This window comes from Babylonia areolata, chromosome 19, assembly GCF_041734735.1.
Source record: "Babylonia areolata isolate BAREFJ2019XMU chromosome 19, ASM4173473v1, whole genome shotgun sequence".
NCBI classification, from domain to species: domain Eukaryota; kingdom Metazoa; phylum Mollusca; class Gastropoda; order Neogastropoda; family Buccinidae; genus Babylonia; species Babylonia areolata.
Window position 1 is genome coordinate 27,768,672 of NC_134894.1, and position 25,570 is coordinate 27,794,241.

General features: G+C 39.5%; 1 protein-coding gene across 38 annotated transcripts in view; it reads left to right on the forward strand.

Moving 5' to 3' along the window:
• The window catches only part of LOC143293577 (uncharacterized), a 139,358-nt gene that overhangs the window by 18,089 nt on the left and 95,699 nt on the right, over positions 1-25,570 (forward strand). Inside the window, exon 4 of one of the 38 annotated variants that reach the window (XM_076604615.1) lies at positions 23,249-25,566. The exons of 23 other annotated variants lie outside the window; for them this stretch is intronic. In XM_076604615.1, coding sequence (XP_076460730.1) covers positions 23,249-23,607 — 359 coding nt within the window. In that variant the 3' untranslated portion in view covers positions 23,608-25,566. 14 more of the 38 variants (XM_076604617.1, XM_076604606.1, XM_076604613.1 and 11 more) reach the window with 14 other exon arrangements.

The window sequence follows — 25,570 nt, forward strand, 5'->3', positions numbered from 1 at the left end:
TTGGGCCATGGTTACAGTCTGACTCGCTTCAGTCTCTGCAACCCATCTATGGATTTGGGAAAGAGTCAACAGTGATGAAAAGCAATGAAGAGTTTTTGACAGAATGGCGAAGGAGGAGGAAAAATTATGTGTGTAATTTTTGTAATAAACGGTTTGTTTTGCAACAAGATTGTGATGGTCACATCAATGCTGTACATCTGAAAACCAAGCCCTACATTTGCGATGTATGCAACTGTGGATTTGCATATAGGCGGTATCTAGCTGACCACAAGAAAAAATGCATGTGAATTGTTCAAGAGATCTGTTCAGTCTTTGGTGCAGTGGTATTGGTATGAGAAGGGCTCCCTTCCCCCCCTCCCCCGCACCCCACCTCCCAACCCCAGGCCCTGATTTATTGCTGCATGTGAATTGCCAGTCTGTGGATGGATATTTGCTGAAATGAATAAATGGTGATGGTCCAGTAGAGAGAGAAAGAGAAGAAAAAGTGGAACTATAGTTCATTGTTGAAGTGATGAACCTTGCTTCATTGGAAATTGCCATGGTAGGATCATTAAAAAACACTTGAGACAGTCTGAACCACACAGTTGCTAAGCACAGAATCATTTCAACTATTGATACATCATTGGTATTGTGTTGGATTTTTGGAACACATTTGATGTTGCAGTGTGGATGTTTGTGCGTGCAACTGGGCATTGTCACACTTCCGCTTATCAGCACCAAGTCAGGTGTTTAGAAGCAGCTTCATTTGTGCATATTTCAGAATTTGTTGGGGAAATTTTAACAAACTATCAACGCATGTTGGCCTTGATGACCAGCTCTAACAATCATAGTGAGAAGTTACTGCAAATAGGAAATTATTTGAAGTTTCATTAAACAGGGACAAAATGTTAGACCACTTTAGTTTTTCCAAATTTTGCCATTTCCTGTTCCAGCAGTATCTTTCATCCCCACTCCCTGTCAATGGTTTGAGCTTTTTGGAAAGACTGGAGTGATGTTGATAGATGGGGAGAATAATGAGTGGAACAGATTCCAGAAGTTTTTCTTTTCTTGTTTGGTAGTCGGGGAACTTTGTTTGTTTGTTTAAAAAAAAAAGAGAAAAAAAGAATTGTTTATTTTCAGAAAAGGTACCATCTTTCCTTTTTTCCCTCCTCTCTCACTCATTCAGAAAGTACTGTATGAATATGCAAGTGCAGGTTTGCAAGTTAGAGAACTGAGTATTGGGAACTGAGCTGAGCTGATCAGTATTGTTGAACACCTGTTGGTAACCATTAGAAAAGGTGTGAAGATGTGCAGGTTCCTTAGATTCCTTTTTTTCTGTTTCAGACCTATCCACTGATTGAGTATGTACAGTGTTCAAAGCCTGAAGGTTTAGATTTATACAAAGTTGAAAACTGACAAAGGAAAAGGTTGGATAATTTTCTGTCTAACTGTACCAAGTTGGTTTTGGAGTCCGCCACACTATAGTTGTAAGGTCAAGAAGTGTCATCACATGAATGATAAAATTACAGGTTAGAAATCAGCAATGATCATTGGATCAGATATTTAAAAAAAAAAAAATCAAAAAATCAGTGTGCTCTTGATTAAAAAAAAAAAAAAAGTAGTAGTAGTTTTGTTTGTAATAGTAATGATAGTTCCATGATGAAATTATTGGCTTAATTGGGATGTCATCCTGGTTTAAATGGGGGTCCCAGCATTATTTGACCATTGCATGACTTGAAAAAAATTGTTGTGAGAACTTTCTTTGTTCATCTGCTTCACAGTATATTTTGGTGACCTGTGGCCCCAGTCAGCAGTTGGGTGTACAAGTAGTGGAGACCAAGCTAAAAGCACCAAGACAATGGAATCTACACGTTATGCTGTGCACCTATTCAAGGAATACTTGCAAGCTCATGGAAAGTCGGTCAATTTTGAAGGAATGGACGCAACGGAACTCAATTTGACTCTGGCTGACTTTTATGCCAATGTTCGCAATCGCCATGGAGTAGTGTACTCCAAAAACAGTTTGATGGCAATAAGACAGGGTCTTCGACGTCACTTGCAGAGTGCCCCTTTCTTTCGTGACTTTGACATTGTGAATGATCCTAGATTTATGGAAGCAAACAATGCCATCAGAATTGCTATGAAAATTTCAGAATTACAACGGGTGAAGCCCAACCCCCCAGCTTCTGCTGTTGCACTGCCAGATATCAATAGCTTTCAGAGAACTGGAAGCGTTGTAGATATTAGAATCAACAAATAGAGTTCATTTTTTCTGGCAGCTTCAGTGGTGGGTCAGGGTGGTGTGAGAGGCATGTAGTAATTCATGCTCACTTCCAGTTGCATTTTTGCTCATTGCTCAGGACATTTGACAGTCAGAGGCTGTTTGATTCTGTATGCTCCTCCTTGGTGTTTGATGGGCTTTTGTGCTGGAAGAAAGGGTCAGAAGTGTGGCACAGCTTTGAGGTAGTTATGTTTGCATTCAATCCTTTCTTTGCCTGAGAACCATGTTTAGAATTTCTGTGATTGAAGCATATTATTGAATGCATATTATATCCAAATTTATAATGTAAATTGCCCAAAAGTTTGAAAAAAAGTTTTACATCTTCATGAACATACTATGATTGCCTGTTATCAGTGACTCCGGCTGAAATAGTCCAGTTATCGTCAAGGTTTTTATTTTGGTTTGGGAGTCTTTTTCTGTGGAATAAACTTAGAAACCTGTCCATTGTTAGATTTGGTGTTGAGATTGTTTTAGTATATGCAAGTCAGTAAGAACTAAGATTTTATTTTGATAGGAGTCTGGCTCAAAAGTCATCCATATTAAGATTCTGATTCCAGATTGAGCATGCCTCTTGTGTGTCTCTGTGTTTACATTTGTAACGATGTTCAAATAAGCATAGTGAAACAAGTATGCATAGATGTTAAAAGATGTGGCTAGTGTTAAAGATGGTGATGCCATAGAAGTATTCTCATTCACATGAAGAAAGGATACTATGGCTTTGTCATCTGTAACTTTTTGTATTAACTGTGTTTAGATCGTCAAAATTTAAGATTAATGCACTTGTTTTTTTCCCCAATCTCTTTTAATGCAGATACGTGTGCGTGTGTATGTGTGCGCGTGTGTGTGCCTGTCAACATGTGTGTACAGGGACAAAGATTTCTCAGAAGCCAGGAGGAGTCCATTTTGTTGGCTTTGAAAAGAAACAGCTTTTGTCAACAGTTTTGCACAGTGACGATCATAGCATTGGTGGCTCTTACAGCACGTCTGTTCCCCAACTGTACTCTGTTCAAAGGTGGCAGAGAAGGAGCATACACCCCAAGATCTATTTTTGTGACAAATGCAACCAGTCCTTCAGTTACAACAGAAACTTGGTCAGGCATAGGAAAGCTTGTGAAGGCAGGTTTGACTTCAAATGTCCTTGTTGTGAACAGGTTTTCTATAGACCAGATGTGTTAAAAAATCATTTGCAGTCAAAGCATGGTATATGTGATGCTTCATTTAGATGAGAGGTCTTTTGAAACCGTGTTTATCCAAAGTGAAAGTTTCTCAGTGTGACAGATGAAATGCATATTATTAAACATAATTTGCATTTGATATTTGGAAAATGCAGTGATGTTCTGTCTTATTCCAGTGTTACCTGGTGGGTGGGAGCTGCAAAGTTTACCTTGGCAAAGACAATGGGAGGAGTCGGACACACTTTCAGCCACTGTTACAAACACTAATGGATCTGTAGATACATCAGAGTCTGGTGCAAGGAAGACCTTCAGATATCCGTATCAGGCATTTCCTCTATTGAATTCAATCGGCTCATTCAACTGCAGCAAACCAAGGCCACCGAAAATCTTTGAGTGTCCAAGATGTCACCAAAAGTTTGGGCACCGTAGAAGCATTTATCGGCATCGCAAAGCTTGTGAGGGCCAGTTCGATTTCAGGTGTGAGATATGTGAAAAAACTTTCTATAGACTGGATTCACTGAAAATTCATATGCAGAAACATGCAGAATGCTTAAACTAGCTCTGAAAGAAATGAAAAGGGGCTGGATGATGACAGCAGGTAATTGCTTTCAACAGTACTTCACAGCCTTTTCCTCTCTGGACTTGATGTGGCTGACATGAAATGCATTCAGGCTTGTGTGTTAAGTTAAAACATTTTTGGGCTTGGGACAAATTATTTGATTACCCAGTTTATCCCCCTTCACCCTGCCCCTCTTATGTACTTTGAAAACTTCTTTTTTTTTCTAATAGTAAACTTTCTTTGACCAATGATATTGAAATAAATTGCTGGTTTTGTCTTCACCAGCTGCCAGACGAAGTTGGACAGGTTTCCCAAGTCACCGTCAGGGATCTTTAGTCTTGGAGGGGAGTGGTTTCAACTTTTTCAGGCTAGAGGAGTTGGATGCTCATCAGTTAGGGAAGGTTCCTCAGTCAAAAGTGTCAGCTGCTGTGGTTATGAACCCAAACGACACCAGTGTTCAGTGCAAAGTGTGCATGTTCGTCCTGCCAGATGCAGACGCGCTGGATGCTCATGCTAATCAGTGTGCTGGCAAGAGAAACAGCATGTGCAATTTGTGTGAGCGCACATACAGCTCTCGGTGTGCTCTCAAGGAACATCTCCGGGGTCAGCATAATGTTGGCAAACTATTTGCCTGTCAGAAGTGTGGAAAGGTTCTTAAGACTAACACTCGACTGTATGACCATTCTTGTGGTAATTAAAGATGAGCTTTATCATTGGTCTTAAGTTTGTATGATAGTTTTCTGGACTTGTGGCAGTTATAGAAAAGACGTGTGTAGTCATTCTTCCAGTTAGCACAGTCATATTTAAGTGCAAGGATTCATTGTAATTTGCTCACTCATGAATCAGACTTTGAAAACTTCAGATTGGTGAAAAGTAAGCTTGGCTTGTCAGTGGTCAGAGAACATTTCCTGGACTTTGATTAACATGGTCTTTAAATGACAGGGAAGCGTGCTCAAGTATGCTTGGGTTTTTAAGGCAACAGGGTGAAAGTTGTCATAGTATTGCAGATGTTAATTTTGTTGTCTTAAAAAAACAAAACCAGAATGGTATCACATGTAAATACACTCTTGGGAGAGGGGTGGGGGTGGTCTTTGTGCAGTTACATAATGCTTGAGCTGCAAAATGGTGCAAGAAATAAAAACAGAAAAATGAATTATAGAATGATTCGTAAAACAGAAAAGGACTGGGGGTTGTTCAAGATTGTCTGAAGCATTGTCCACACAATACAGTATTCAGCAGCATAACTTTTGTCAGATTAAATCAGATCAGTCATTAGAAGAAAACGTTTTTGAAGATTGACAATAATCTGTTATTTTCTTCCCCTCTTTCATTTAACTGTCTATTGAAAGTGACTACCTATCTTTTTACAGGTGCGATTGGCTTGTCATGTCCTTCATCTCAGCAGAGGGGAAGAAAAGTAAAAAACCACAGTTCCTTTTTTACTGGACCTGTAGCACAGCAGCCAGTCAAAATAGAAAGTGAAGAGGAATCAGAATTCAGTGCATTTTTTAGCTATGAAGCAGGAGATCTGCTGCAAGAATGTGATCTTGCAGGTGAAGTTGATTCTGGTGCAGTGTTTCGAGAAGGGGTGTTTAAATGTCCTATATGCTTGAAATCTTTCACACAGTTTGGCACTTTGAATAGACATGTGAGATTGCATGCTGGAGGAAATACATACACCTGCTCTGTATGTGGCAGCGAGTATAACCGAAATGACAATCTGATAAGACACATGCGTGCCGCCCATGGCTTGTTTGAGGAACGACTGAGAGCGCCAAAGGGTCAGTAGATTGTGAAAGTTGTGTTCATGACATTTAGCCAGGGTTCCCTTTGGAGAGCCCTTGGGTTTCTGAGCAGTTGGTGGGTTTTTGAACACAAGTAGTCCTTTACAAAACCAATACTGCAAGAAGGAAAGATGTACACATGCAGGGAACAGTACAAGTCAGTGATTAGTTTTTGAGAAGCAATACAAAGGCAAGGCAAATCAAAATGTGGTTTTCTTTCTGGAGGGGCTTTTGACTTCCTCAACCATTTTCTCTCCCTCCCTCCATCCCTCTCTTTTTGTAGAATTTACAGGAGTATTTTAAAATTTGGCATGTTCTGTGTTTGTAAATTTGTTTTGGAAATGAAAGTCTTATCATGAACTAATTTTGAAAGGTCATTGTTGGCTTTGACCAAAAAAAAAAAATGTAAAGAAGGTACATTTTTATCGAGAATTAGGATTCTTATGTGATTGAGTAATATATTTTAAAGTTTGTATTTTGGATAATTACGTGTTGTTTTTTTTAGTATTCTTGATGGTGGAATTGGTCTTGATGCAGTGTCAGCAACCTAAGGGAACATGTTAGCATGGTTTATCCATTTGTTCAGTTAGCCTTTGTTCTTTCCTGTCACAAAGCTTGTACCTATAGAATGTTGTTTCAGTTCGTTTAATTTATTTTGGTTATTTGAATAAGTGAATGCTGCACAATCAAAATGACTTATGAAAGTTTTGTGGATGTTCTGAGTAAACAGTACTGAAATCGTGCATTTGTCTTTTGTTATACATTTACTTATCCGTCTTTGTCATCAAAACATTTATTCTCACTCTCTGTGTGTGTCTCTGTGTTTGTCTCTCTCGGTCTCTCAGTCTGTCTCTCTCCAGTTTTGCCAGACCCAGGCACATTGGTGTATGTTGACTTGCATGCACCTCTTCCCCCACACCCCACTTCAACATGGGTTTTGCTGCCTTCTGTGGCACAAGGTCCATTTTCATTCTCTTCTGTCTTTTTTTTTTTTCACAATGGAAGGCAATGGCAATATTATTATTAAGAATGGTGGTGATAGCACACATTTTCCCACACACTCCAAGCCTGAAGACATGCAGAGCACACAGCAGAATACCTGCACATATGCTGAATCCACATTTCTGCTTACTGTGGGGAGCTTACTGTGTCGGTGAAGCAGACACCAAAATTAACTTATCCTCGTTATGACAGTCCTGCCCATTATATGGAAAACTAGAGCATGATTTGCCAAGCTTAGTTTGTTTAGAAACATCTATTCTTACTCTTTCGCAGAGTGAGAATATATTCATATTTAATATTTAACTTTTCCAAATTCCCAAGTGACTAGTCTAAGGTATATAACAAAATTCTGCTTCTCCCGCGCTAGACAACACCTCGTCCTGTTGACCAACCTACAAAGCCTATGCTGAGCCATGTCATGCCTTCCCTTCTTTCAAGAAACCTTTCTTCGATAGATTTAAATGAATTAGTGTTTTAAAACTTTTACATTCTGCCATTCTTAAAACATGATGCAGTGCTTGTGAACAATATTGAAACGACAACTGTGTCATTATTAACTTAGGCTTAACAAAGCAGAACAACAAACAAAACAAAAAACAATAACAAAACAAAACAGGTATTGGGAAGTAATTGCCATTTAATGGAGGATTGTTTACTGCCCACCTGTATAAACTGGAATTTAAAGGGAGGCCACGAAGAGAAATACAGTTATCTAGAAAGCAGCGAATAAGTGCGGTAACAGGCTCAGTGAAACAAGCAGGCACACAACTCCAAGCCAGTGATGCTTAGCTCGCTCTCTCAGCCAGCTAAAAGGCACAGAGGGGTAACAATCCAGGAAACATCCTTTCAAAAGAAATAAGAAAGAAAACCCTAGTTAATTCACAAGTATGAATGTTTCTTGTGATGTTACTCAGTGTGCCAGTGGATTGTTATGGCAGAAAACTGTTTCAAAGGAGCATGCCAGCGTATTTTAAGGATAAGTAGAAATTGCTGCGTTTGATGCTCCAGTGTATGAAATAAGCCAACCAGTGTTTAATCTTTGGCTGGTTTGCATACAAGATGCTCCGGTGTATGAAATAGACCAAGCCACCAGTATTAATCATTTAATGGTTTAAATGCAAATGGGGAAATTTCACTTTCAGACCCTCCGGACGTGCAGAGGAGCTGGCTGTATGGCAGTGAGATGTCATGGTGTCGAGCATGTGAAGTGTGTGGCCAGCTGTTCAAGAACAATGATGCTTGGATTAGGCACAAGTGGAAACACAGAGATTCTTCATCTTTCAAGCATCAGTGTTTAGTTTGTCACAGAAAATTCTACCGCAAGGACAATCTCACCAGTCACATGGTTACTCATTTCAAGAAATATTAATGTTATTGATGAAGAATGTAAATATAATGTATAGGCTGTAATTGTGATGCAAAATAATGTCTTATTGGGTTTGAATGAACAAGAGGTGTCTTAATGAGAGGGGAAAGGAGAACATATTTCTCAAAAGTTATATTAAGACGTATCACGAATTACTTGGCTTGTGGAATTGGAGAATACTTGATCTCAGGAACGCAATACAGCTTTAAATTTGAAGACTTTATATTAATATTTTTTATTAAAAATTTTTTTTTGATTTTGTGCACCAGGTTTCTGTGAATAAAGTTTGAATAGATTTCCCCCACCATCTGTAGCACTTAGCGGGCTAACATGCTTTTTGGTTGGGAAATTTGTTCACTGGATTTTCTGGATCCAGACAAGTGAGAGCATAGTTTTTCAGTAATATTGTCATGAAAAATAATGTTGATTGCATGATATTATTTTTCAAAGCTAATGCAGAAAAGAAAAATCCCTAAACACATGCATGCACACATCACACATGTGCGCGCACACAAGTGTGCACACACACAAACTTGCACACGCATAATGAATGCATTTGCAGAACTTCAGTTTCTTGAATGGTTTAGCGTGGCATAACAGATGGCTGGTGAAACTGATGCTGGTTTACCATTGGTTCCAGTGCCTGTAGTCACTGCTGGCAGCAGCTCACTGGAACCAGGGAGTGAATTGATTGGCACCCATGCCAACAAGATCGGGGGACCAAGTGTCCTGATGGGAGACCGACGGCCAGCAGGCCCCCTGCCTCCATTTTTTTCCCTGGCTCACCCTTCTCCTTTCCTAACATCACCAATTAGAAGCAAATTACTGGGTAGTGTTCCATCCATTGTATCCCTCCCCTCAGCATTGGGCTTCATGAGCGACATGACCTCCACGATACCTGTTCGTGTGGAAGGAGGGGTGTGCAAATTGTGCAGGAGACATTTCCCTGGTAACTTAGAATATCAAGCTCATGTCAGGACCTGTAGGAAAGGAATGATCTCATGTGACTATTGTGACATGGCCTTCGCCCGACGCTTTAATCTCAAAGTTCATTTGCGCTGCCGTCATGGTATTGGAGAGCAGCTGACTTGTTCTTACTGTGGCATCACGTTTAGGTCAAAGGTGCGCTTGGAAACCCACAGGTGTTCTGCCCGAGGAAACAAAATGTAACTGGTTACAGTAACTGTTAAATATAACAGTGGTTTGAGCTAGGCTTCTTTCTTGCATGGATTGATCAACCTTTCCTTTCATTTCCATATCTATATTTGAGTGACTAGTAGCCAGTTTAAGTGTGTTAAGAGTTTGTCATATGTGACAAACAGAATGGTGTTTTTGGTCTGCAGTGAACCAACTGGAAGGCTACGCACAAAGCTATTTGGGCCACAGTCAAGCGGACTTCAGTGATGGTATTACTGCAACAGGGAGTGCTGGCTTGGATGATGTAGACTATAGACCTGCCAATAAAAACCTCCAGTGCAGCATTTGCCACAGAATGTTCGCCCACCAGTGCAGTTTGGACCGACATGAGAAGACTTGCAGCAAGATAGTGCTGATCCCTTGTGATCTATGCGACAAGACTTTCTCCAGGGTGGACAATCTGAGGGTTCATGTTCAGTCCAAGCATGGTTTGGGACCATCTCTTAGCTGTCCACACTGCATGATCCGTTTCCGGTCAAAAATACAACTTTTAAAGCATCAGCCATTTTGTGGTGGGGTGAACAGACACTGACCAAAAAAAAGAAGGGAAAAAAAGTGTATGTATTCAGTTGTCATGCACAAATGTGTGTATGCGCTTACACATAGAGATGCAGAGACATATATATATAAAGTCAGAGAATAATGGAGGACTGAAATGTGTACACATAGGATATGATTATCTAAAGTCTCATTTTTAAGTATTGAATCCCCCTCAGAACTGAATGCAGCTTTGGCAGTTACGTTAACCCACCACAGAGGGGAACACACTGCAGTGCACTTTGTGTGGTTGGGAAAAAGATTATTAGGCTAACCTCATCTGGACATGCAGTGTGAAGATTTGACTGTTTTCAAAATTGGTAGCGGTATGCAGTAACATTTTTAGCATTGAAAGTGACTTTGCAAAGGCATATGACATATGCTAGCTGCAATTGTGATAGTCAAGAAATTGCATTTCCATGTAATTGAAAAAAAATCGAACAGTGATTCTATAGTCATTCATTCTTTTTGTGCACATATTCTCCAGTTAGTATTTTTAGAACAAAAGGATGAACCAGTTCTTTGTATGACTATGACACTACCCTTTTGTTCCCAACCTCCAGCAAGTGAACAGAAAATGAATTGCCAAACCTTCTGCTCAGAGAACTTCTCAGAAGTTTGGCTTCAGATAATGGAGTTGGACCAATTGAAAAAAAGGTAGAAACACTTTTATGGTAAAACTTCATTCAGATGCCTTTCCAACAAATCTCGTGCTGAAATGTTATACCACACATGAACTAGAAATTGTTTTGAAAAGATATGACTGACATTACTGTGAAATAATTAGAAATTAAATACATGTAGAAGAATGGATGTATTCAGTTAAATCATAATTGCACAACTCAGCATTGCTCTTAAATAAATAGGTCATTACAATCAAAACCATGTTGTCCGTAGAACTGGGGATAGAATACCAGTAGTTGATAACTTATGTAGGTTTCTTTAAACCAAAAGAATCTTGTTGATGTTTTACAGGGTGGCAAACTTCTGGCAGCGTACCCTCTTCCCAAGCTGCTGCTTATAGTAAGTCCTTTGTGCCCCATAGAGTGAGGAAAGAGATGGGTGAGCCCTTTGTGCCTCAGTTTTCCTCCAGCACCTTAGTCCCCATGAAAGGTCAGGACTGCCCAGCAATCTGGGACACTTCCGCTTTCCCGCAGGAACTGGGCTCGCAAGATCTGCTGGAGCCTGGTAAATTCCCCCAGAAGTCGGGTTACGTGGTCATGTGCGACTATTGCGAAGAGTCTTTCAGCCGACCCTGGAACCTCAAAGTGCACTTGAGGAGGAAGCATGGCATTGGTCACGAGTTGAAGTGTCATCAGTGTGGGACCAAGTTCAGATCTGAAGTTCGCCTTAGGATGCATGTGGAAACTTGTTCAAGTGGTAGAATGTGACAGCACAAAAGGTGCTGTAAGAAGTAACTAACATGTAGTTTTCTATTTTGCTGTTTTGTGCTGCAGACTGATGGGTTGAAAACTGATCGTGAAGATCATTTCCTGATAATGCTGGACACTCTCTCTTCCACAGTCTATCCAGTGAGAATTATTGAAGCAGGACCAAGATCAGATTGTTTTTTCTCATTATAGAAATACATTTATTAAAGAACCTTTTTTTTTGCATGCAAATATGAACAGGAATGTGTTGAACCAAGTTAATTTGTTTTCAAATCAAAATGCAAAGAAAGGAATAACTTAATTAAGGACTCTTCAAAAAATGTTATTTTGTATTCTTACGCTGTCAGATTCTATGGAATGTGAAATTTACATTTCAGTTTAGGTTAGAGTTTTGAAATAATAACCTTTGGGTTTAAGAATACAAATACACAAACTTCATACTTGTTTATGTTCTATAAATATAATGATTTTTTTTTTTTTTTTTTTTTTGGTTTTGTTTCTCTTCTTGTCAGGTATGTCATCAAATAAAAAGTACGCCTGTGACGTTTGTGGCAAATTATTTATCCAAGGAGGTCATCGGAACCGACATCAGAAGTTGTGTCAACGAGCGGATCCAGTTTTGTGTTGCTGCCCTTTGTGTGGGTTAACATTCAACCGTTTTGATAATTTCAAGAGGCATGAAAGGCAAAAACATGGCATTGGGGAGCAGCTTATTTGTTTCCAGTGTAGTAGGCGATTCCGTTCCAAGGCAAGCTTGATGACACACTTGCATTTATGCCACTTGAATTGTGATTAAAACCTGCTGCTTGTACAGATGAGATGTATTTTGTGACTGGTGCTAGCACATCCCCAAACTTTGGTCAGTTCATTGTTCTTTTATGAATTATGGGCCCACAGGCACATACTGTACTGGGAGCTACATTTGATAGCACCTCTGAGAAAGGACATTGTCAGGTGCTGATGGACAGTCGTGAGTTTGTGTATTGAACAGAACATAAAGAACTTTACATGGCTGACATGCCTAGGGCGATACAGTTCAGGCTGATGCATTGTGTTAAGTGACTGCTGAAATAAGAGTATTGGTCTAAATAGCTTAAGTCTAGTTTTGGGAAGGAAGGAAAAAAGGGTCTGCTTGAAAATCAGCTCTGATTTATTTAATTTTTTCAGAGATTTCTGTTTATGAATGTATTCTCTTATGGTGCATATTTAGCCCAAACGATCGTATGCTTTTGATTTATGATCTGTTGTGTGTTGACATGTTTCAAGTTCAACATGTTTCAAGTTCAAAGGCAGTGTCTTCTGGAAATCAAGTGATCTTGATGTCATTAGAGGTTGAAAGTAGTTGAAAAATTTTGGGTGCAATAGTTTTCACATCCACCTATGTTGATCTTTGCAAATGCTTTAAGTATTAATAGGCAAGGAAAAGCTCTGAGTCATACAAAAAAGTGGCTGCACACACACACACACACACACACACACACACACACACACAGAGAAATGAAACTGCTTTCTTTTTGGGGTTATGATTAAAAAGAACTAGCAGTTGGCTGTCAAATACCTTTGGGCTGGTCTTGATGGGTTGTTTTTTTTTTTGTTGTTGTTGGTTTGTTTTTTTTGTTTTTTGTTTTTTTTTGGTCAATAAAAAAGAAAAAAAAGAACCAAGGTGTATGAATATTTTCATTCTAATTATAGAGGTACACCTTCACATACCCTGATGTGAGATAGTGCATTCAGCAAAAGACATTTGCACATGCACAATTACACTGGCACAGGCACATCTCAGATTCTTTGAATTTTACAGTAACAGATTCAAGGAGGAAACTTCACAAAGCTGAACATTGCATTTTTTCTTCAAAATTATTAATGTTAAGATTGAAAAACGAATAACAGCTGTACATTTTTTTTTTTTTTTTTAATGAAAAAAAAAAGCCTGGATAAAAGTGCGTGCATGCTCTCTCTCTCCCTCACACATAGGCACACACACACACACACCTTTTTTTTTTTTTTTAATTTAGTTTTTATCTCATTGGATTTAAAAAGTGCGCAATAGATTTATTAATTGGCAATACCAATACACATGCCCGCATGCATGTAGTTAATTGACAATACCAATTCACATGCATGCATGCACATAGGAAAGCAGATTTGCTATGGTTTGGTTGGTGAATGTTATAAATTTTGTAAACAACTTGTATCTGAAACTTTTAAATTTGTCTGCTTATTTTTGATGGATCTTTTGTGATTGGTTTTACATTATAATTGCCAATTTAAATATTGCCAACATTGGATGGAAATTCCCATTGTGGTTTTCATTTTAATGAATAAACAAAGAGACTTTGTGGATTCCAGCTTGTTTCTCACTCCCAGCTTTTGTCTGTTTCTTTTATCTTTCTGTCTCTCCTTTGGGTGAGTGATTGAGGATGATTTTTTATGTATGTGTGAACTTGCATATGTAACCAGTGCCCTCATGGGCATTCTCAATCTGTCTCCCTGTCTCTCTCTCTCCCTCTCTCTTTCTCCTATTAAAGGCTCCCACACACACCCCCCACACACACACACTCTCTCTCTCTCTCTCTCTCTCTCTCCTGTGAGTTACAATCAAAAGGAATACATACATGGAACATCTGCTCTTTTAAAAAAATTTTTTTATGGGAATTAAAAAATGGACACCAGCAATAGGTATTGAGAGAAACGCCATATTCATCTTGGGAAATGGCACACAAAATAAGAGAGGGGAAAATTAGATAGAACTGCTGTTTGTACAGGATGTGGTACAGAGGCAGTTTGGAAGAAAGAACAGATTTTTGAATTGGGAAGAGATGTGATGTTGGCATCTGCGGCACAACTTTTTCCACCCATATGACAATGGCATCTTTGGTGAAGCAAGATCACAGCTTAACTTGTTCCTTCCAAATTGTGTACTCCAGTACAAGTTTCAGATATTGTCTGGGCTTCTGTCTGTCGTCACTCCTACAAAGCCATGGTTCATTCCCAAGTTCAGAAGTTGTGTGTCTGAATCAGTGAATGGAAAGATCAGTTTTGAATTTGAACAAGAGGATTGGATGATGGCTTTGATTTTTGCGATTTTGATGATTTGTGATGAAAAATCAGCTGTTGCTGTGCACTAAACTGAACAAAAGCACGCTCTCAGATACAGTTAGCAAAGGAAAGTGAATGGATCTTCTTTCAATATTCCAAAGGAAGCTTTATGAAACCTATTGAACTGCTTGAGGCACTTTCAGTTTAGGTTAGATTTTTATTCGAATGAAAAAAGCATGCCTTGGTGAAAGTTTGAATTTTGTAGCATTGTATCCCCGAGAGTCCGTTGAGTTTTATTTTTACATCATATTTAGATTGCCTTCTGTCAGTCTTGGGTGTACATCTCTGGAGGTGTAAGGACATTTTTGTCATCCCACAGCAAACAGAGTAGCGTATGGATCATTCCACATGCTTTGACACCTTGAAACTGAAACTGTCAGTCGGCACTGTTGTTGGATTACGGTAAAGGCCGAGGGGAAAGGAAATGAATGTTTCTGTCGTATCCATTCTAATCCATTTTTAGATGAAGTTAAAAAAACTGAGGGGAAAAAAACAACAAAAGCAACTCAGTAATTATGGATTTTTGAGAAATTGTTGATAATGACAGTAAGAAAGATAAGGCTGTGAACTTTTCTTTATTCTGCAGTGTCACTCACCAGACCCCGGGAAATAGGAGAGAATTTTCCCCCAGGGACAGGGCGCTGCTCTGATGGTGCTGTTGGTTTTGAAAGTGGGAACAGACTCGGTTCAGACATTGCTCTCCCCCATCAGAGCAACCAGCCTGTGGAGTGTGGACTGTGTGGCATTGTGTTACGTCAGGCCCGCAATTTGCGTCGTCACCACCAGGTGTATCACCAGAACATCAAGTTTCCCTGTGACTACTGTTTCTGTGTCTACACTCGTGAAGACACACTCAGCAGCCACCTGCGCGTCAAGCACGGCATCACAGGGAAAATGTCCTGCCACCACTGTGATAAGTCCTTCTGGTCCAAACTTTCTCTGTTGAATCATGAGGAAAAAGTGCACAATATAGTCAGCCAGGCAAACGTTAGTTCCAGAACCTAACAGGTAAATTGAAACAGTGTCTGTGATAAGAACGGAAGTTGGAAGTACATTCCAAGCATACAATAATTAACTGAGGAAACCTTGAGGGTATCATATTGTACATGACTATTCAAAATCACGGAGGCTAGGTATTCACATTAACACCAAGGAGATAAGCTGCTCTGATGTTTTAAAAATGAAACTTGAAGTCTAAGCTGTGCACCCTTACGTTGTGTCTTTGTTGATGTTCGTGTCTTTTGTCCACTCATGTTAACTGATGGAGATATGAATAACTAGATTTAAAATGCTGACATATTAAAGTTCCATTTTTTATTGAGCCTGAGGAAAGTCCCATTCACCATCAAAAATCTTTCTTCCTGAAATCATCTCAGTAATAGATGCATCTTACCTCACCATTAAACTGACAGAATGAGAACAAGAAAAGATAAAGTAATCTGCAGTTTGTTGTAATTATTGCTTGCTGGGCACTCCTTAATGTTTTTTTTTGGGGGGGTCCCCCTTCCCCCACCCGTCTGGATTTCTAGGCTTATCTTGTTCCAAACCAAACATTTGTCTCATCATTTCTGTGCAATTTCACTCACTTGCTTTGAGCAGAGTCAAAATATTTTGAGGTAGAAATAATATTTTGTGAAGAGTATTTCAACAGATTTTGCAGGGAATTAGCTGGAGAAGATTATTTCAACATACTAATCTGAAAATGTTGTTTATGGTGCAGTTGAAAAGGAAATCTCTCCAGAAAGAGGAAGGCTTTCTTGTCAATTTTTGCTGTCAGATATCTGCAGTAGCATCTTGGAATTAATTTATTTTGGCTTTCAGGGTTTGGGGAGCAAATGGGAAATTCCTGATCATGTCAGAGACCTGATTCTCCCACTCACCTTAGGAACTCAGAATCTATACTTGGCTTGCTGAGTCTATAGATGGCCGGATTCTTTTGTTTTACCGATGCCTGTTTATACAGTTTTTGTCTGTATAAAGATTGGGAATCCTGCTAAACACGACTGTTGTGATTTTGAACTACTACCTGAAATAGTACTCTGAATCTGAACATCACACTTTTATTGTACAAAGTCCTCAGTTATGGAAAAATTGACCTTGATCAACACCCATAAATGATAACTCTCCTGAGAATAGAATTGTTTCGGATTTCTATCAGAAAGTCCTCCATGGATCTTTCAAACACTTTTCATCTAAGCTGAAAACCTGATTTGTACAGGTCTTTGAAGACTTAGGAAATCCAAGAGGCCATTTACAAGTCTTTGAAAATAAACATGGAAAAATACTTTCAAATATTTTGAAAGTTTGTTCTCTTTCCCAGAAGAGATGTAGTGAGGAAGGTGGGGGAGAAAGAGATGTGGATTGGAAACAAAAGCTTAACACTGATCATTATGTCCTTTGAACAGAGAAATGTGTGCTATACAAGGGTGTATGTACTTGAGGTTATTTCACTGGTGTAGTTCTGGTGGTGTGTGAGTGAAGACCAAGTGTGCATTCAACAATTATTCAGCAGATATATTTCAAAGATTATTTGAATCACATTTAGATCTGGTTTATTTGGTCATCAGTGTCACCACCATTCTTGATTTGATTTGTTTTTCAGTCACAGAAACTAAAGTATTCTGTCTTATTCTGACAATGACATGGAAAAAAAGGATTGGAAACACATGTGATTATTTGAAAACTTAAACCACAGAACATGATGGTCAACAGTTAGTATCGCCATTCAAACCGTTTTCATGTCATAAAGAAAAGCAAGATTTTGCTCAGTTTGGGAAAACGAAACTTGGTGTGAACATTTTAGACACTACCTCTTAGTCATGCTTATTTCTTGAATTCAACTGATGTTAAAACATTGTTGTTTGAAACAACCCGAATTCAAGAAAACGTTTCTTTAAACAAAGAGTGTACATCAGCAATGGAAAATAAATACCTTCCATTTGCATCACTCTCCCTTCTTTCATTCAAGAACATGGATTTGGTTAGTCCTAAGGCAGGATAGAGTAGGGTGAAGTGATTTCTACTGTAGGTTATCATCAACGTTTGTATTTATTTGGTGGTGAAAATAATTGCTTTTGTTTCTTTCTCTGTTGGACAGAGGTGGTTTTGAAATTAACGATGGAAGCAGTGAATGACCATACATATAAATGTGACAGCAGGGATATTACCTGCAACATGTTGAATCGTTGACATGCAACAATAACTATTTTTTCATTCCTTTGTGTTGTGCAGTGCACAAGGGGATGCTTCCGCTAGATGACACTGACCTGACTGTACGATTTCTCTTGGAGTCTGGTGCTGGTGGTGGTGGCTGTGGTGGCACCCCAAAAACGCCAGAGTGCGAACTGTGTGGTAAAAAATTCAAACATGCCAGAAACATCAAGAGACACTACCAGGTTTGTCACCAGATGTATGTTCTGCCCTGCGAGCACTGCACTCAATTCTTCTCGCGCACCGACAAGCTGCGGGCACACTTGCGGGAAAAGCACGGTATTGGGGAGAAGCTGGTGTGTCGGTTGTGTAAACAGCACTTCCCGGGGGATTTGTACCTGGAGAAACATTACCGTGAAACTGGACATGGCGACAGTACTGATGATTGAGCTGCACGGATTGTTCTGGGGAGGTTGTGTGGAATGTTCCTGGGTTGTTGGTTCATTGATGGTGAAGTTTTGTGGATACATTTGGTGCCAGAAAACAGAAAAGGAAAAGGAGCAGAAAATAATTTTTTGGTGAACTGTTCCTCATACTTCAAAGCAGATGTTTCACTTATTTTAAATGCTTTATTGGTCAAGGTGATGTTTGTACAAATAGAGTTTAAACTTTACTGCATTGTTATAAACATTTCACATCTTTTGGTACAGAATGACGAAGAGAAGATGGCTATTGATGGAATACATGGTCTTCTATATTCAGTACTAAAAGTAGTGACTGGTTGTGTGTGAATATATAAATATAAGGAAACATGGTCTATGAGAAGATAGTTTCCTTTTACTTTACTATATTTGTGTACAGTTTGGCGCGTCTGGATTCATGGAAACAACACGATACAGATACTGTTTCTTTCCAAGTTGTTATTATGTGTGCAAGTGCGCAAGAGTGTGTATGTTCGCATAGTTTGTAAATTGGTAGTTTGTTGGTGTTCAATGCTATTTGTGTGAGGACATCAGATTTCTGTGGACATCTTTTCAGTTATCATCAAAAAATGCAAATGCGTAGGCCTGTATACATATATATATATATATATCCAGACTGTATAAACTAATGAAGGATGATGCCAACAGGAATCAGCTTTCCAGGACATCATCAGATCATGTTTACCATTTAGAAAACTGACTGACAGAAAGAAGATGAATAGAAAGGGTCTGTTCGGATTTGCAGTATACAATTTTTACTGGTTTTTATCGTTGAAGAAAAAAAAGACATCCCCTTGTCTGTTCTTATTAAAAGAAATGTGACTATATAGGTATTATTCCTGAGAGCAGTGAGTGTGTACCATTTAACACTTTCAGTGTTGATTGTTTTGTGAGCAAGGAGCAAGGAAAATTGCTTTGAGAGTACATACTACATCTGTTTGACAAGCAGAATGGGTCTTGTGTCTGCTTGGAAATGATGAAAACGATGTACAGTTGTTGTTCCTTTGAAAATATTGAGGATGGCCTATAGTTTTATTAAAAAAAGGAAAAAAAAGAACGGAAGGGAATTGTTTTCTTTTTTGTTTTTTTTGTTTTATTTGGTCAAACAAGTCTGTAGGTCTTCCTTTTCACTAGTGTTTGTTTTGTTTTTTGTTTTGTTTTTTCTCCAAGTGTTTGGATTGAGTCATGAGCGAGCAAGTGTTACATTTTCGTCTTGGTAGAAAGTTGAGCTTTTGGTGTAATTTAATGGAGTAGCTTGATGATGCCAAGTGTTGGTTGGATTGTCCCATGAAGGATCTTCTTTATCTCATTTCAGTGGCACAGGGGTTGTCATCGCCTCATGCTTCCTTTGGCTCCCATATGCTCCAGAGCCTGTTCACCCCAAAAGCACCCTTCCATCAGACTCCCTCCCTCACTTATTCCCATGGCAGGCAGGAGTTCAGGTGTCCCAAATGCGGGATGCAATACTTCGTTCATGCGGTGTTTGAGCGCCATGTGGCAAAATGTGACGGAAACAACCCGCTGGTCTGTCGCATCTGCAAGCGGGTCTTCAGTCAGGCTTGTGCCACCAAGGAGCACATGCGTGGTTTCCACGGCATTGGGGAGAAGGTGTCATGTCAGTTTTGTGGGAAGGATTTCAAGTACAAGACCTCTCTCTATACCCATCTGTGTGAGGAGAAGCAGAAGCAACAGCAGCGGGAGAAGGAGAGGCAGTCAAATGCAAAGGACTGATGCATTGTTTTGTGATTAGGGACTGACACACAAACCAGTGCGTACTGGTGGGCATACTACCTCGAAGCTCCTTTTTGTTTTTTCTTGTGTACCTCTTTTTTTTCTGTTTTCCTGTTTTGAGATATAAAGAAATAGATAATTGGGTTATTTTAATCATCAGTTCTCATGGGTTTTAAAAGCTTCATCAATTAGTTTTGGATAATCAGCTTGATACCTTTTTAAAGAACACAGTGCTCAATGATTGTATGGAAACCAAACATAAGCAAACCTGTGTCAGTGTGAACACTGTTCACTGGTCCATGTTTACTCCTGCACCTTTCCTCCACCCCTAAAAGCACCATAACCATCCAGAGAGTATAAAGTGTACTGAAGAGTTTAGAACAGGTTGGTTTTTCTCTGTCAAGTCTGGAGAAGATGAAATTGGTCGCAGTGAAGCAAAGTGGAGAGAAAGGCACAAGTTTCGCTACTGTTACAGTTTTGTAAAGAAAGAAATTAGACTCGACTGGAGAATTCAAACTCAAAGACTCCAGAGTTGATAATTGATTTTGCTATAGTGACAGATTACTGAGATGAGGAAAGTGACAAGATTACCGTGTGGTGTTATGAGACAATTTGTATCGGCAAAGTGATCCAGATCCGTACTGTGCAGTATGAACATCAGTTCTCACAGGTTTTGAAAGCTTCTTTGATAGATAGCACATGCTGTGATGTGCTTTGAGCCATCAGGTCGTGAAGGGAAAACACAATATAAATAAAATCCTTTACATGCTGGCACACATTACATATATGCTTGTGAACATATCTCCACTCTCCTACTCTCATTTACATTTGACCGTTTTGAGGTTGAATAATGTATAGTCTTGTATCATAGTGTACATATGTTTAGTAGCTCTTTTATCATTCATTGATAGTGGCAGCAATATTAGACCAGTTAGGAACAAAAAATAGAATGGCCAGTTACTTTTTTGGTGTGGTGTTGGCCTATGTGGTGTTGGCCTCAATGTTAAAAAAGCTCAGTATGTGCATGAATATCTCTCCCTTTCAGTTGATCTGCATGAGGATATCTAAACGAGGCAGGAATGTGAGATATCTTTTAGCAAAAAAAGGTGGTTTTTTTGTGTGTTTTTTTTTAACATGGCAGAAATGTGAGATATCTTTTAGCAAAAAAATGTTTTGTTACTTTTTTGATTTTGAATGTAGAGTTGCGGGCAGGAGGACGTGTATGTATGCATGTGAATGCTGCAAGCAGGTACTGCGATCTAGCAGTGGTTAAGTTCGCTTATTGTTACTAAAGTAGCAAGGTTCTGTGTATGTGTGCTTTTAAGCTGAGTGAGTGAGTGTGTGTGTGTGTGTGTGCTGAAAATGGGTATTAGGATCTAGCTGTAAAGTTGGCTCATTGAGAACAAAAGTAGCAAGGTTATGTGTATGTGTGGTTTTTAGTTCTTTTTTTTCTTCTTCTCTGCAGTGGGGCTTGGTGGAGGAGTGGGCGATTTGCCTGGCCTGAGGTTTGGAAGGCTGGCGTCGTTAGATCTTGCCATGCAGATGGGGATGGCCACACGATCACGGTCTCCACGCTCCCTGTCGGGCCAGTCGTTGGTTCTGCAGGACGGCTCAGACATGAGCTGCCCTGTGTGTGGCAAGGAGTTCACTCATCCGTATTCCCTCAGTCGTCATAAGCAGAAGTGTCAAGGGACGTACAAAATCATGTGCACAATGTGTGGTTACAAGACGCACAGGTCTGACCATTACTGGCTTCACATGAAGCGTCTGCATAAGGTGACTCGGCCAACATTGTTGTGATGGTTTCATCTCACCGACACCTGTTCGGCAGTCTGGGACATAGGCCGCCAACCATTGTGGTGGTCTGAGTTGTGTAAAATAGTGTCTGTGGTTGAAGATTGACACATTGTGCTTTGATAGCCTGTATATATTCATATGTATTCAGTCATTGCTGTTTGCAGCAATGGCAGGTTGCCTGTATATTCAGGAATATTGTTGGGTATACAATATCAGGATTGCCAAAAGTTGTAGTATTTACCAGTTCTCTCTTTATCTTTTTTTTTTTTTTTAACTCCCATCATTAAGCAGGTGGATATTCATGTAAGGTGATCTTGGCACTGACACATGAATACCATATCCATTGTTGAGAAAATCAGGATATAAACGCCCCAGAATGTTTCATTGGAAAGGAAAGTTTCAAAACAAATCATTTGAAATCATTTGATCATTCTGTCGAACTTTGCTTGGCACCATGGAGGGACTTGAAAGTAGAATCTGAATCACTTCTTTCAAGCAGCAGTCCTCAGTTCAGTATAACAGCGACTGAAGCTGTTAATCTGTGAATAGAAAATGAATCCTGTTTTCTTTGTTGTCACAGGGAAATGTGGGAAGTTGAATCCACCATCATGACATTATTCAAGTGCAGAAGATTAAGAACAGACTGGTCTTGATTACTTTGTCCAGCTCGCAGAAAATGGTGTATTCCAGTCAAACTAAAAACAAATCCAGTTACAAGCTTCTTGTTCATAAGCAAACCTTTAACATATTCTGTTCTCTTGACATGTGCGTTCTAACTGTACCTCTGTGTCGATACTCCCAAAGATTTGATTACTGACAGTGAGAGTTGATGTCATGCTTGCTTGCGTGTGTGCATGTGTGTGTGTGTGTGTGCATGCGCGCCTTCGCCTGCATTCATGCACACATAGCATTTGCATACCTGTTAACCCGTTTTATAAATGAATACTTTTGTTAGTATGAGGTCACTGTTTTTAAATTTTTGTGTCGCTACTCGCATTTGTATATTACAGAAGAAAATCAGTAAAGAGAGCATACTGGTTAGGAAGGTTTAGAGGAAGGGAGGATGACCCACGAAAGGAATTTGGTTTGGCATGAGAGATCACACTTTCACACTTAGTTAACATACTAAATTTCAGTTCAGGTCGGTTGGGTCAGACACTTTGTGTCAGTAGATGCTGTAGATGGCAAACTTGATGTCAGCCGTTGCATACAAACTTATGCTGGAGGGGGAGTACAGTGAAAAGAGAAATCAGTTCAGTCGCCTCGATGTTTAGGCCCTTCATGTAGAAAGGTGGACAGAGTTACAGAGCCTGGTCAGTGGAATGGTCTGATCTTCAGGAACAGCAGGGAGAATGTTACAAAAGGTCGCAATTCAGAACCAGTCAGCAGCCTTTCATTGATACTGTTGGTTTGTCTCCATTGCCTACTTTTTGAACCCCCAACCCACCTTTATCCCTTCAATCCTAGGATTCCATTTTTTGGTTTTACCTTTCTTACATATTCCTTTAGCTTTTGGGAAGGGCTGGTGTTGCTTCCGTACTGCTCTTCGTTTTGTTCAGGGAATTTTGTGGGCAAAAACAAATGATATGTTGTTGCTTTAACATTTCTTGGTAATTACAAAGGGGTGAGGGTGGAGTAGATGAGTGGTGTTCCTGGTGCTTGTGTGAAAACATGATCATTCAAGCTGTCTTTTGTTGTCTCTCTCTCTCTCTCCACAGTCCACAACCGTGGGGAAGGCGTGGACAAAAGACTGACAGTGGGATCGACTGGGTCGTTGCTCCATTCCCAGTCACCTTTCCTCGCGCACCCCTGGGTCGGGTGGAGGGGGAGGAGGCCGGGCTTTTCCCCCTCTAGCTCCCTCACTTCTAAGGGCGTCGGGGGGGAGTTCGCATCATTGAGGAGTAGGTGTTCAGTGTGTGGCAAAACGTTTGCCCATCATCACTCCATGCTCAGGCACAAGTGGAAGTGCGAGGGAACGCGCCTGATTGTTTGTAACATCTGTGGCCACAAAGCGCACCGGTCAGACCATTACTGGTTGCACATGAGGAAACACGGCATCAGGCGTCCCAGGGAATGAAAGTTTAGGGTAGGGGTGATAGAGACAGGGGTTCCGTTTTCATCAGCTGGTAGGAGAAGGGATGGATTGAAGTCTTCATAAGAAAAACAGGTGAAATATTGACACCTGAATTTATGTAAGTTTCTTGTCAGTGATTGATTATATAAAGTGGAAATCAGAAATGCAGAATTATGGGGAAAAGGATTTCACTCCTTATAGCTGTACAAATCAATACTTGCACCCAGCATCAAATTAGTACATCGGTACCTTGATCTAAGAGCATCTTTCAGTGCTTTTGTTAGAGCCTTTCAGGTGTCTGTTTAAAGTAATTTGGGTACATACGGAGGGATGGAAAACAATACTAATCAGTGTATTACAAAACCTCCAATCAATGCATTGGGATAAAAAAAACCCAAAACTTTCCAATCCATGTATCTCATTTTAATGCACTGGAATATTTATGAGGCTTCAGTGTCCCCACAAAGAAAAAAATAGATGCTAGTTTGAATGTGAACTATATCCTCAGATGCTTTTAGCAGTATATATATAAAAATAATATATATATATATATATTTTTCAGTTTTGCCTTTCAGTAGGGTTTTCCTTGAGAAATAAGATCAAAGTAACCAACTTGTTTTTCTTCTGTTTAGAAAACCAAATATCTGTCTGTATATCTGTTTGCAGACAGATGCTCTATTGTTGCAGTATCAGGGGCATGGCATTCGTTTTCTCCACCCTTGGGCCATGCAGGCTATTTGGGTAGGGGTCACTCTCAGACAGCGGTTGGCCAAGATTCCCTAGCGTGTCCCAACTGTGGCAAACAGTTTGCCTTCCGGAACAGCCTCAATCGTCATCGGTGGAAGTGCGAAGGGACTCGGCAGTTTACCTGTGAACTGTGCACATATGTTGCTTTCCGTTCTGACGTTCTGCGCTATCATATGGCTAATACTCATGGCATCAAAATGTGATGAAAATGACTCGGATTCTTTCTCCTGCCGCTCCCCCTTCCTCCCAATTTGAAACATGGTGGACAGAATCTTCTTGGGGGGGGGGGCGGAGACTAACAGTGTTTTCCAGCATCATGTATTGATGAAGCAAATACTCATGGCATCAAGTTTTGATTGGAGAGACTCGGCATTTACAGTTTGGAACTTAGTGTAGCTGAAATAAAAAGTTTTTGTAGGGTGAATTAGGTATAGTCTTATTCAGGATGTTTTTTGTAAAAAATCAAATCAATCAATGTATTCATTTTATTTCATCTTGTGAGGTCATAGCTCAACACAGGCATGTGTACGCGCACACACACACAAACCCCAACACACATGCTGAAGCAAGTCTGATAACAAAAGACTTTCACATAAACATGAAATTCTTTAAGGGAAAGTAAATTGATTATTTTATCTACCTCAGAATTTGGCAGCAGAATTTTTTCAGATTTTTATTGTTAGATTTTTGTTTTTAGCAATAATAGTGACAGAATCTCGGAACCTTTTGAACCAGAAAGAGGAAAAGGCTAAATACAAACATGTAGATGTTGACAAAAGTACATTGTTTACCACTGAGGATGTTAAAGTATTTATGTATGATTTTCAATGCCCAGAAAATAATTGATGCCTGTTTGTGCAGGCTTGTATTCTCATACACAGTGTTATTGATATATTGGTTTGTGAATTTATTACATAAAAACATATGTAAGGAGAGTCTCAATGTTTTAATGTTCATTTGATTCTATCAAGCTTTTAAAACATCAGTTTCAGGTTACGTAAGCATTAGCAGAATTTGGAAATTGAAATTCCTTTTAGAATATTTGTGATACTGGTTTAGATATTGTTAATTGATCTTAATAGAATTGTGCAGTGGCGAGTCAATAGCCTCAAAATAATTCAAACTGTAATGACCTCTGTGCTTTTTTTTCTTTTCTTTTTTTTAAGCTGTTTTAAAGTGAAATATGACCCCAAGTGAACTGATTGTGTTATGTTTCTGC